Source organism: Antedon bifida, chromosome 3 (assembly GCF_963402885.1).
Source record: "Antedon bifida chromosome 3, ecAntBifi1.1, whole genome shotgun sequence".
Lineage (NCBI taxonomy): Eukaryota > Metazoa > Echinodermata > Crinoidea > Comatulida > Antedonidae > Antedon > Antedon bifida.
In genome coordinates, this window is record NC_136228.1 from 25,048,586 (window position 1) to 25,063,107 (window position 14,522).

The window sequence follows — 14,522 nt, forward strand, 5'->3', positions numbered from 1 at the left end:
GGTATCTGTTTATCATTAATAATCTCTTTAATCAATTTATCTGTATCGTTATATCTGTCGATATTCCACCAAAATTTTCGAACATTAGATTCGTGTTTTGTTTTATTGGTGTTACGTTTGGCTGAAGTCGGTTTAGAATAAGAAACTAAAACTTGGAAATGTCCTGCTTTAAATCTACCTCGGTTTAATGTCATATTTGAATCATTAGGTGCTGTCATAATTAAATTAGTTTGTTCCTTAATTTGTTCTTCTTTCATTTGGAATGGGGCTGCTAATCCCATGTTGTTCTCTACACAGTCAATGTAAGGTTGCAAGTTAAGGGGTTCTACTTTAGTTGGATGTGTAAGGGTATCTGATTGCAATTGGGTGGGTGTCCTATCATGTTCGTCGACAAATTCAACATTGGTTTCGTCATTTACTACATTAATGGTATTCTGAATTTTCTCGTTATTATCAGTGGGTTCATTCAACAATTGCTTAAGTTTTTGGAGATGTGTAAAATTTTTGCGTTCTTTAGGCGTTCTCATAAAACAAGGTTTCAGTCTGTTATAATTGAATACGTCGCGAAGTATTTCTCCTTTAATCGTTGCTAGGATGTAGTGTGTTCTGTCTAGTACTTCATGAATTACTAATGGTCCGACCCATTCTGCGGCGATTTTCTTTGAATTTGCCGTTAGTGAGGATGATGTTGGCTTGTATAGATATACGAGTTGTCCTACTGAGTAAATTGGACTTTTCTCTAAGCGTTGGGAAATTTTCGAGTTTTGGACGTTTTGTTGTGTTCGCTGTAATTGTAGCATTGTCTGTGAAATGTTTTGAAATTTCTTCTTGAGGTGTTCAAAGTATTCTTCATAGGAATGAGACAATCCTGAAACGGGGTTAAATGCTAATGAGGTCAAACTTGGAGGTTGGCGGCCAAAAACTAATTCGTAAGGGGAGTGGTTTCCTAGATGTGGGGATGAAAACGAGTTATAAGCATAACATGTTGTTGATACAAATCTAACCCAATCTGTTCCGAATTGGTTAAGGTTGACCTTTAACAGGTCCGATACGGTTCGGATATGACGTTCAACTTGTAAACTACCGTGATTATGGACGCTGATGATTTTCCTATCAATGTTAAGGGTGTTACATAAGAGTGTTAATAATTTTCCTGTAAGGGAGGTTGCTGCATCTGAAATAAGACGAGATGGGGGTCCAAAAATACTGATTACCTTTTGAATTAGTGCTTCGCAAATTGTTTCGGCATCAATGGATTTCAAAGGTACACAAATCAAAAATCTAGTAATTTCATCACATACTACCATAATATGTTTAAAACCTGAAGGTGATGTTGGCATACTCTTGAAATCTAGACTGAGTGTATGAAAGGGACGGTAAGTTGCTGGTACTCGATCGTGTAAAGGACGTAATTTATCGGTTTTGGGACGAAATTGTTGACATCTAAGACACGCTTGAGTATAATTGTTGACTTTCTCGAACATAAGGGGCATGTAAAATAATTTCCTAATAGTGAGATAAGTACGCATCGTACCTTGGTGGCTACTTAACAAATTGTCGTGATACTGAGAAATAATAGTCTCGGCTAAGTTTTCAGGAACAGCTAATTGCAATACAAATTCTCCACCTTTATCTTGGAAAAATAAACGGAATAGTAAACCGTTGCACAATATGTACTGCTCTGACTTATTCTGAACTGCACGAGCTGCTTTCTTATCAGCTGGAAGGATATCATGAGCTAAATAATCGTAAACTGGCTTAAAAAATGGTGAAGTTTCTTGTTCAACACGTAATTGTTTAACATCTACTGGGAGGTTATAATCTCTAATTATCTTTCTTTGAATAACATCCATTAATCTATCTAAGTCTTGTTGTTTTGGGATGTGTGCTGATTTAAATTCAGTTATGTTGGGTACTAGTGGTTTGGGCGATGTATACAATTCAACTGGTACATTTCGATGTGTAGTATCTTTGCTTTGCTTATTATTTTTGTCTACTAGTCTTTCCTCTGGAGGTTGTCGAATGTTTACATTACGTATTGGGGTTGGCGTTACGATAGGTGGTGATCGATGTGTGTTTGTTTGTTGTCTCGTGATTATCTGTGGTGTAGCGGTAGGTTGAGGTGTAGGTCGCGTGTTTGTTGTCACTGGATTTTGATTAATGACAGGCGTTTGTACTGGTTTGGATTTATGTAGGTCAGGTATATTTATTCCCATTTTCTTAGCATAAGACCTTGTTACTGGTCTGCTACTAGTAGATGTGTTTGTAGTCGGATTAAGAGATTCAGTCTCTGTAATATTAAATGCAATGGGTACAACTTGATCAATTTCGGAATCGTCATCACGAGGGGCTCGGGAGAGAAAATCTGCTAAAACTAATTCAGTTCCTTTCTTATAACCAATTTGGAAAATGTATCCAGACAATCGTAATATTAGTTTCTGTAAACGGGGTGTACATGGCTGATCTTTTGAATTCCAAATTTGTACAATTGCTGAGTGGTCTACGAATGCATCAAATTCGCAACCCTTTAGTAAGTGTCGAAATGCTGAAACATTAATGTAAAGTCCGAATAACTCTAATTCTGTGACGCTATATCGTTGACAGGCTTGTGGTAAGATTTTGGAATAATAACCTATTATGTGTTCTTTGCCGTTTACTGTTTGTGTTAAATATGAACCTGTTGCGGTTCTTGAAGTGTCGCTATATAGCGTAAATCTACCTTCTTTTCTAGGCATTTGAAGAGTAGGCGGTTTAACCATTAATTGTTTAATTTCGTCAAATGCTTTCTGGTGTTCAGTAGACCAAACAAATTTTCGGCGTTTACTTGCGAGTGTATGTAACGGACGTAAAATTGATTGTATTTGAGGGAAAAAATGGGATACATAATTTACTGCACCAATAAATCGTTTAGTTTCTTTATGGGTTCGTGGGACTGGCAAATTTCGGATAGCTGCACACCTGTCGCCTAATGGTGTGATACATGCGTGTCCTGAAGAATTAATCAGGATGGTGTGTCCCATATATTGCACTTTATTCTTAAATAACTTACATTTCTTTGGACAAATTCTAAAACCATTTGATTGTAGGGCTTGTAAAACGGAAACAAGGTGCTGTTTATGAGCAAATTTGTCTTGGCTAAATAAAATAATATCATCATGATGGGCGATACAGAATTCTCTAGAATTTGGGATTTCATTTAAAATTTCGTCAATCTTTGCTTGAAATATACCTGGCGAAACGTTCAATCCTTGTGCTAATCTCTTATAGTAATAATGCTTTCCACCATGATATGAAGCTATACCTGTATATTGTTGGGCATGTTCGGCTAATGGTACACAGTGAAACGCTGATTTCAAGTCAATTACGCTAAGAATCTGTGCATTAGCGTTACCTATTGTTTTCAAAGTTTCGGCTAATAAGGGGAATGGGTGATTAATACGTTTTATCCTGGAATTTAGATAGCGGAAGTCTGTGACAACTCTTTTATCCTTTGAATTTTTCTTTGAAACAAGAAGGACAGGGGAAGTATACGATTGGTGTCCTACTGCTAAGATTCCTAATTTGACTAATTTGTTCAATTCGGCCTCAATAACATGTTTGTCTTTGTCTGTCGCGAAGTATGGTCGAATAAAAAATGGTTCATCATTAGAGAGGTGTATGTCGGCTTTGAAGTTTGGGCAGCTAGATAGTTCACCATATAGTGAAAATGCGTTTCTGTTTTGTTGTAATGTTTTATACAAATCCTCTTTTTCTCTATTTGTTAAAACGCTGTCTGTTAAATCAACTTGTTTTCTGATTATTTCTTCCTCTGTTAAAGATAGCAATGGGTCTGTACGTTCTAAATGTGGGTACTTGTTTGCGTTGTCATTGGTTAACCTTATTCTATCAATTGGTAGGTCGTTAGTAACTGTTACAAGGTTGGTTAAATGAAGGCTCGCGATAGGTTGATGTGTATTAAGGGATACGTTTCTGTTTGTGTTGTTAGTGATATCAATGTTGGTTTCTCCTCTATGTAATTTTACTAACATATCTGATGGACAAAGTTTTGAAATATGGGTAGTTGCATGTAGAACAACATCGGAATTGCGTACGAAGGCGGGAACCCTTCCTTTTAATTTAACTGTTTTAGTATCACCGGGTTTAAGAAAAATCTTGTGTACTGGACGAAAGCTAAAAATCTTTGGTCTAATGCGAAAAGTATTTTCTTTAAAATTTAAAGTACCGTCGAGTTCAGACAATGTTTCGGTTCCAAGTATCAGGTCAATACCTGTCAAATTTTTAACGATTAATGCTGAAATTTTAAATTTGTGTCCTTGGATAAATAATTCGAATTGCACTAAGTGGTTGGCATATAAGAAGTCACCGTTACCTAATCGAAATTTAGTTGTGTTTACTTTAACTGGCTTTAGACGCGATAAATAACGTGAGGAATTAACGTACGATTGTGAGATTATAGTTCTAGTTGAACCACTGTCAAATAGAGTTAAAACATTTCTACCGTCTGGTAAATTTCCTTTAACGTAATTTCTGTCGTTAAGTAACAAGTCAATCTTATCTGAATTCCCTAAGTATTTTGCCTTAAAATTGTCGTTTTTAGTATGGGGGGCCAGATTATAGGCGGCATCTAGTCCCCTTTTTAAAAATCCTGCTGGTGGCTAGGGTAATAATTGTTTGACTGTTGGTATGGGTATGGCGGGGGATAATTTCCGTAAGAATGGTGTTGTTGTCGGCAGTGCCTTGCTATGTGGCCTGATTTCCCGCAGTAATAACAGGTTGGGGGAGGTTGTCTATTATTATATCTTGGGGTCTGGAATCGGGGTTTATAGGGACTTGGGCTTCGGTTTCGTCTTGGGACATAATTTCGGGTGGGGGAACGTGAGCGTCGAGTATCATCATTAAGAGATCGGTTTGTTGTGGCCATATCTAACTTGAGAGAATTTATCTCATGTTGGAGCGATTCAAGACTATTATCTGTTTCCTTTTTGATGTTGAATGAAACTTCCCGTGTGGGATCATCGACGGAAAGGTCAAAGTAGTTTTGTGCGCTATTTACGATATTATCAATAGTGGCATCGATTGGGGTGGACATGGCAACTGCTGCTCTGCATTTTGGTGGAAGGGTCGAAATAAATTTATTTTTGATCTGCTGGTCAGCGTAACCAATTCTGTCTGCGGCTTGTTTGATTTTGGTTAAGTGTTTTTCGGCGTTGTCGCCGGTATTATAAGTAATAGTATCGTATTCTCTTATGTGAGCATAGATTGATTTGTTCTTACTGAACCTGTTAATGAATTGGGTTTTTAAGGATTCTAGGGAATCGAACTGCTTTCCTTCTATCCACAGTCTAGCTTGGCCTTGAAGGCTACGTTTGAATATACTTATGACATTAAGTAGTTGGGCATTGTTTGCAGGGTTTTCTAAAGTGTGGGCTTCGAGGTAATCGGTGAATGATAAGTAGTGTGCACTACATTGATCGTGATCGGTGATGGAACCATCATATCTTTTGGGCAGAAAATCCGTTTGTCTTAAATGGGGCACGGGATGAGGATGGGCGGGCTCATTTACAATTACTTCGTTATCAACGTCAACCATACTTTATAATTTTATTAATCAAATATCAAAAATAATTTAGTGTATATATATGTAAACTCGCACTCCTCAATCAAGGTTACAAATCAAAAAATCAAAATGGCTTTGACTTTGAGTGATAAGGTTACACTTCAGAGTCAATGGTTTTGACTTACCCCAATGCTTCGGATCCAATTAAAACGAATGCAAAAAAGTGTTCAACAATGTTCAAATGTTCAAACAACGAATTAAAGAAATGTTAAAAGTGCTCATCAATGTTCAAATTTTCAAACAACGAACTCAAAAAAAATGTGAAAGGTGTTCATCAATGTTCAAATGCTCGAAGTTCAAAATTAAAAAAAGTAAATGTTAAAAAAAACGTTCTAAAAAAAAACTTGAAAGTGTCCAAACGAAACGTTCTTGTCCGCTTGCTTCTGTTTTCCGTCTTGAGTCTTCTTGTGTCTTCCTTGATTATCTTCTTTATCTTCATCAAACGGTTATACGAAATTAAAAAATTCTGCTTCTCTTGATCCAGTTAAAATGCTGTCTTGAAAAAAAATTCTGCTTCTCTTGATCCAGTTAACTGCTTAATTGAAAAAAAACTCTGCTTGTCTGATTAAAATATAAATTTTAGCTTGTCTTCGTGTAATTTTCGGTTTTCTCCTATCAAACAATTATCTGACTGGTGGCTGGTTTTCTTCGTCTTCGTCTCTTGTTCTGTTTCAAGAAATTATCTCTTGCTTTTATTTTCTGCTTCTTGTCTTTATGTTAATTTTCTTGTAAATTTTGGTTTCCTCGCTCTGTCCCTTGTAAAATTTGGGTCTTCCACCATGTAATATAATGTTGTTATGAGGTACTTTGTAAGGAAGACTCTTTACTCGCTTTGCTGTCGTAACATATATTATTTATTCAGAATATACTTGATACAATAACTGAATAACTAACTGACTAAGGAACAGAGGATTAGTGATGCTGGCTGTAAGGTGTTCTTCTGAAGAAGTGGCTGTGAAGTGTGCGCTCTGTAAAGTGTCTGTAAGGTGTTCTTCTGAAGAAGTGGCTGTGAAGTGTGCGCTCTGTAAAGTGTCTGTAAGGTGTGTCTGGGCTCTTCTGAAACTTGGGAGTATATCGGCTTCGGTTCATTTACATATGTCACTACGTAATCTGTGAGGGTAACGATTGGTCCTAAGTTGGTCCAGGGGTGTTTAAGTGGGAGTGATTAACGGTATAATAAGGTATTTCAATGATGAATAACACTGTCAAATCTGTACTTAAATAGTGTCAATCTCTCCTGGTTTAACGATGGGATAGGTCAAATGTTAAACTAAGCTAGTAGTTTTTTTTATTGGAATGTGGAAGGATGTCTTCGTATCAAATTAGCTCTGGATACAAATTGTTTTTTTAAGGTAAAGTGGTTGCAACAATAGAATAGGCCTAGGCCTAGTAGGCCTAGGCCTAATCATAATAATAGGCCTAGTATTAGCTCTAGGCCTACTCGGCCTATAGTCTATTATAGCTCTAGGCCTAGTTAGGCTAGCTAGGCCTATATGACAGATCTGTTTTCTTCTTCTTTCTTTTATGGGAATGGGTTAGGCCTAAGGCCTAGCTAGGCTAGTATTATTACTATAAAGGCTATATCGTTAGTCTAGTGTTTAATGTGTAGTAGGCCTTCGTATAGATTAGTTAAAACAATAACAGCGTTGTAAGACAATGAGTGTTATAGGCTACTTATTGATCATTTTGCATTTATTGACAAGTTATGTGTCTATTGTTATTTAATTTTATTATGACTTTTCAAAATGAAGAAATAAAAAATACTCAAAAAAAAAAAAGGATTTCATCGCCGATATGATCGTTTTATACATGCAGGTATTTTAGCAAAATTAAAACGCTACATTTTGACCATGGAAAAACCATCGTAGAGTATCGTGTGCGTGTTTTTTTAAAAAGGGGAATCCCCGACGGTGGTCAGCAGAAAGACGTAGCAGCTGTGAGAAAACAGATACCAGAAGGCGCAGCTCCGATTGGTTTCAGATTGCGAGTCGCCTTTTATTCAACAGTACAGTGATCATTTTACTGAAGAAATTCTTTTCAACCCTTTTGGTTATAGAACATTCTAATTATCATGCCTAAAATATCCTCATATCGGGTGTTTATTTAATTTTAAATTAAACAAGACAGTGAAGAGGCACGGAATAATACGTACACGGACGTACGACGAATACACACACGCACGCCGTCATCATTTACGACATAAGTGGTTATTTTATGCAATTTTATAATGGATATAGGCTAATGATGGGATTGCCTTTCCAGGCTTATAATCAATGTTAATTGTAATACTAGTAAACTGAATGTTTATAAATAAATTGTTTTAGGTAATTTGTTGCATATAAAATAAAAGACACAGACGTAGCCTACGTTCCCTATCAAATATTTCACATTTAAATAATTATGTACTGTTAAATGACATTATGCCGAATAATACTATTATATAGGCCTAATCTTAAACTATGTTTACAAATTGTCAAGGCACACATCTTTCTCATCATAAACCTGTAAAATAAAAAAAAAAATCAATTATTAATATAGCCCTAATAATAATAATAAATATTCATCGACCAAAGTAAAAATAATCTAGATCGTAACATCATTTTATCGCGACCAAAATTAAACACGACCGATTTCAAACGCGACGCGACTGATATCATCGTAAAACTCCGGTGGGGTTTCCCGATGGTGCGTTGTATAGTGCGACAACGGCTGAGTAATTACGGGGGTTTCCCTCTGGGTGGTGAGCTCAGTGCGACCGCGGAGTGATTAGTCGGGGGCTTCCTCTCTGCTGATGATGGGGGAGCGTGCCGATCGTGTGACCTGAGACTACATGGCGGGGCTTCCCATTTTATGCTTACACGTTCCGTGTTTTTTTTTTGTATCATTGCGACATTTTACGCACTTGTAAACTATTTTAACGTTTTGGGGCGACTTTGCGATGGGGCGACTTTGTGTTGGGGCGACTTTGCAATGGGGCGACTTTGCGTTGGGGCGACTTTGCGTTGGGGCGACTTTGCGATGGGGCGACTGTGTCGGGGCGACTTTGTTTTGGGGCGACTTTGCGATGGGGCGACTGTGTAAGGGGCGACTTTGTATGGGGCGACTTTGCGATGGGGCGACTTGACTAGCATCCCCAATAGAATAGGCCTAGGCCTAATCATAATAATAGGCCTAGGCCTAGTATTAGCTCTTACCTTTAGCTCTAGGCCTACTAGGCCTATAGTCTATTATAGCTCTAGGCCTAGTTAGGCTAGCTAGGCCTATATGACAGATCTGTTTTTTTCTTCTTTCTTTTATGGGAATGGGTTAGGCCGGATTCCGGTTAGGCCTAAGGCCTAGCTAGGCTAGTATTATTACTATAAAGGCTATATCGTTAGTCTAGTATCAAGCTAGCCTAGGCCTAGGCCGAAGACCCTATATTCAATTAGGCCTAGCTTAGATATCAATTGGTTTTTCTGTTGACAGCTTTCATTCTAAAAACTAGGAAATGTAATTTTGGTTTAAGGTTTATTTTTTTTAGGCCCAGCAGGCTAGCCTACATGCTGGGACCTATCATCCTAGTATTGGCCTAGCCTATATACCAATACCTAATAAATACAGTACAATCTATCCGCATGTCCTATATTAAACACCAAACCAAAGACTATTCAGGGTTATATGTAACAAATACGATGTAAATAGCCGCTTTTTATAAATCAACTTCAGTTCCAAAAAGTCAATATTTATATAGTTAAAAACAAGGAATATTTAAATAACGCTAACTGTTACGCCGTACACATCTTTTGATCGATTCAATAAGCAATATTTTATAATTCGAGATCTGTGCTGACTTGTCTGTGTTCTTGGGTGATTCTTCAGACAAGACATAAAGTTGTTGGTCACTGTCTGTACGACCTAATAATTAATAATTAATTAAAAAATTAGTAGAATTGTTATTGTTTCTTCAGAAGAAAAAAATCTCAAAATGACCAACAGAAGACGACTGGATATGTGTTTTGAAGCATCACATATTAGAAGACAAGACCCAGATGGACATTTACTGTATTCTATTTGAAGGAAAAGGTAATCTTATAATAGGCTTACTAATATTTTATGCAGTGTAGTGAAATTCAGGCATCACTGCATCAGTGGAAAATTCAGAATGTTAACACCAGACCATGATTTACTGGCTAATTGTTAAAAAGTGATATATGCAGTAGTTATTTGAAAAAAAACATAAATCATTAATTAAAAATACTGTTGCAGCCAATGGCGCAATTGCAGATAATTCTTCTTTTTATAAAAAAAAGTGCAAAAAAGAATTATAAGGCTTCCATTTCAGCAGGGCTTGATTTTTGTTTTTTTTGTGACTAGCCCACTGGGCAAGATAACTTAACTTAATTATATTAAGCCTATAGTTTAAGTAAATGCTAAATTAAATTATAAATAAACAACTATAAAATAAAATTATTTTTAATTTACACTAAAATATGTTTTAATGTTAATAATAAATTAAGTACAAAGTACTGTAAAATATTTCATCCCAATTGTTAATTAACTTAATCAACAGGTAAGTATAATGTTCCCTTAGGTTGCTTTCTTGGATATTGGAGAAGTTACTGTAGAAGGTCCAGCGGTTGTATACATTTCATAATGGCTTCAGTCCTGCTATCGGGATGTTTGGTACTTCAGGACTAACAATTCAGGATAATGTAATTCACCACACAGTTGGAGCAGGTAAGCAATGCCAAAATACTTCTCTTTCCCTTATATAGTAACTTACATTTTAGATTAATCTGCTGTTCTGTCTTTCCTGGTACATATCAAGACCGCTACAATGCTGAGGATATATCGTGGCCAGCAGGTATTGAAATTGAGAGCTCCAGAGATGTCATCCTACAAGACAACACTGTGGTAGGCTCTGAGATGGTGCTGTACCATGTCAGTGGGGAGATTGTGACGTTGAAAGTCAATGGAGCAACAACGAAGGCCATACTTCTTTGCACGGTGTTCATGACGAGGGATGGTCAGAAAGACTGCACACAGATTGCCAATTTCTTCATCTGGAAGAATTGGGATTATGGAGTCTTTTTCCAAATTTCGAGTTCCGTTGTAAATGACTGATCTTGTTCTTGCTGACAACAACATCGGGGTGATGCCATTTGTCATTGAGCCATCTTCTCTTAGTCATGAAGCTGTTGATAAGTATGTGTGAGAATGGACGTTTATAATTGGTACAATTAGCCTGTTCTTTGATTGCGATGAGTTACAGGTAGGTTCAGTAAGATTTAACATTAAATAGCATGTTACAAACCGAATACTGTATATATTATGTAATTATGATGAATTAGATTAGATAATGTATAAATGTAAAAATCATAATGAATGAAACAATGTTAATGACGACGAAATAAAAGTGGGAAACCAAAAAAAAAAAAAAAAAAAGATATAAACAGTTTCAATAAATATGAACATTTTTATTATTCATTTTAAAAGATGTTTTTTTTTTTTTTCTGTATTTCAATTTTTATTATATTTTCATTTTGGGGAATTATAGGATTATAGAATTCCAAACATGATGGTTACAGACATCAATGGTAGTAAAATCTTTTATCTAATCTGCTCTTTTCATTAAGGTATCATTGGTACAGAAGACTGCATATGGCATGAATCTTGGCAGGCTTTTGAATGCTATGACTACGATTACGCTATGTTGATTATTGAAAGTCTTGATCCTGACACAAGAATTACGACGTCTTCACCAATCGTCATTGTGTCTAACGGTTATGTTGATTTGATCAATGGACCACAAGATCACGGCTGGTGTCATGGGTACACATGTCAAGAGCGCATCAGCACATTTATGTCTATCGTTGCAATTGGAGAGACTTATGAGATGTATATGAGAGTTCAACGAATCCTCAAACGTTATGACTTCATTTCCTGAACACAGCTCCAGATCAGAAAATAGTTGTCGGCATCTGGTATGCCAATCCTCAACGCTTAGATGTGTACCATCAAGGTCACTATGTCATGCCAAATAACAGGCAGCTGGATAGAGATATGTTCATATGGGTTCCAGAAGATCCAAATAGACCAGACGATCAGTTCATGACTCCAGCGTTTATGGCGAGAACTATTTTGATCGCGATTGGCAGACTCTTTGGATACTTATACGTGGTAGTGACCCAATTGACATCATCACTACACCGGTTATAATGGTTGACGTTGGTGTGGCTTCTGTTGATGTTGATGACTTCTATGAAGAAGATCTTGTTAACAATCTTGCCAGTTTGGTATATATAATACAGTAAGTAAATAGCTTTCTTTAACCATATTAAAGTATCACATAATCTATCAAGATTTCTTCTTTTTTCAGTTTTATATGTTTAGAAATGAGTTGAATTTTATTTCATTGCCTATTCTTTTAATATCTAAACAATAATTAATATTTCTTCCTTACAGGCAATTCAACCCTAGAACATGATGAGTTAGTTAACCTTCAAGCAGAAATTGTTAATGCAGCACAAACCGGTACTTTGTACGAGAGTCTTGAAGTTGAGGTTATTAGCAATGGCCGATCCTTCTCCCCCAGCCGAAGACCCAACAAGCGGTGTGAGAGCAACAAATACAACAGGAGGTCCAAGTACAGGCAATAAAACGTAAGTCACATTTAAGAAGTAATGAGTTGAAGTAGAGTTTTCTGTAGAGTTACTGTAGTAAAGAACTGGCTTGTATCGTCTTGTCCAAAGTCTTAAATTGTATTCTCATGTGTGGCTTGTAACGAACATAACCATAATGCCTATATCATTACAAAACAACATAACTAATTGGTTCACAGGTATTCTGAGAAGCAAGCTGAAGAAGAGGCATCTAGTGACCCAGGAGTAGAAATCATCTATCAATTCTCAAGCACAATGAGTATACGTTTACAACGGCTGATGCTATTTGAGATTCAACCTTGCATCTCTATATTGGATACCAGTGTAGATTTAACACAATTCTTTCTAAACTCCAATATAAGCTATCAAGCTGTGGTAATACACCATAGGTTTGATACAAATATTCTACGAAAAAAAAGGAATTATTCAATGATTTTTACAGGGTGAAATTGTGCAAAATCTGGGACATTCTTCACATCCATGGAAAATGCCCAGGAGTATCTGATGCAGAGCTCGTCAGCAACAACACTGTAGATATAATCCATGGCTGGGCCAACTTCACTGATCTTGCCATTAATCTGTCAGGAAGTGGTTACTTCTTTAAATTCAGCATTGTTTATTCCAACTCATCCACGCTAGAAGGTATCAACTCAACAGAGTTTTCTGTCATTGAGGGTGTTTTCCACATATCAATCGCAGATCAACACTAAAAGTTGTTGAGAAATTTGATGTTCAGTTTAATCTAATTGAAGATTTTACAATGGATATTGCAGAACATCTGGATTCCAAGGTTGGTGATTTTTTAATTAATTATAAGTCATTTTCAAATTGTCAATGCAGTTTTTCTCTCTAATTAACCATCCATCTTCTATTTAATACTGCATTATAATTCTAAAATCACCATCAATTGTAGACTAGTGTATCCAATCTAAGAGCAACTTCTTTTTGAAGACTACAGTCCATTTCAAATTTTCAATGCAGGTCTCCCTCTATTTAACCCACTACCTTCTATTAATACTTCCCCCTACTTCCCCCAATTTTAAAAGCATCTTCAATTGTAGACTATCGTATCCACTCTAAGAGCAACAAACGTTACTGTTACCATGAATAGGTATAATAAGTTCAATTTATCCACGGAGGCCCAGATCAACACAGGGTTGCTCTTCCCAGCTTCTCGAACTTCACTAAATTCTTATTGGATGCTACACACACAGATCCTCTCAATTTAAGATGCAGGCGAGCATGTTCATACATGCATACATACTGTACATTAATTAAACAAATATCCAGTCAAATGTGTGTACAACAGGGTCATTGTTTAGAAATTGAGCAACGCATTGCTTTTTCAACCTTTGACATCCATTGACAGTTTTCATTTGAGCACCCACAGCGCCTTAAACTTCTCACTAAAGCTTTTCTGGTAGCTACTTAAAATCTATCCGTTTTAAAAGCAGGTATTTTGAGTCTCTAAGATGAGGAGTGCCATAATCTGTCTTCATATACAAAATGAAGTTTGTAATTGTTAAATATACAGTATATGTTGACAAAGTGTGGACACCTTCTTCATCTAGACTCCGATATCCCAGCTCAAAGAGCTCTATGCGAGGAAACACAATGAGAAAAGTTAAGAGACTAAGGGGACGACCTAAAATCACATCAAAATTATAGAAAATGAAAAAACAAAAATAAACAAGTCTATGCACACTTTGGACAATAATCGCTCTGATTGGGGAAGTCATGTTAAGTGCGCTATGTCGCAAGATGTTCAGCGTTCGTGATAGTGATATGTTTGCGGTACAGAACGATCACAGCATGTTGATTGAAATGTGGAGAAAAACGCAACCGTTCTTTTCATATTGATTTCATCATGCAACAATATGTCAAATAATTTGCACCTACCGTGTATACGTTTATGTACTGTATGTAAGTTTTTTTTTAATATTGTGAGTTATATTAAATATTTGTGTTTCTTTGTAGAGCACAATTTTCTAAAATAGAGAAAATGGCACTGCCTGAGAAGGTACCTTAAGTTAAAATGTCAGACTATGCGAATGAATCTAAGGAAGAAGAGTGCTAGCAGTGGATCTAATCAACTATTGTAAGTATTAAGCCTAAGAAATAAATATTTAGAATATTTATTCTTTGTGTTGAAGTATACAGTGCCAGTAACTACTGTTTATGTGTACACTAAACTGTTTGCCAGTCCAAACTTCTAGCATTCTCTTTATTTGCCTTCTTTCCTTCTTTGGAAACTTAAGATTATA

General features: G+C 36.3%; 1 protein-coding gene and 1 long non-coding RNA gene across 2 annotated transcripts; both read left to right on the top strand.

The window, feature by feature from the left end:
* The first annotated feature begins 8,112 nt into the window (after positions 1-8,112).
* Positions 8,113-8,750, top strand: LOC144838529 (uncharacterized). Its single transcript, XR_013611652.1, has 2 exons — positions 8,113-8,306; positions 8,363-8,750. It is a non-coding gene; the product is annotated as an uncharacterized LOC144838529 (long non-coding RNA).
* A 1,743-nt stretch (positions 8,751-10,493) lies between these two features.
* Positions 10,494-12,744, top strand: LOC144838617 (uncharacterized). The gene is made up of 4 exons (XM_078694046.1): positions 10,494-10,868; positions 11,233-11,906; positions 12,062-12,258; positions 12,438-12,744. Exons 3-4 carry the CDS (start codon positions 12,116-12,118, stop codon positions 12,703-12,705), a joined length of 411 nt encoding a protein of 136 aa, XP_078550172.1. The 5' UTR covers positions 10,494-10,868; positions 11,233-11,906; positions 12,062-12,115; the 3' UTR covers positions 12,706-12,744.
* The last annotated feature ends 1,778 nt before the right edge of the window (positions 12,745-14,522 follow it).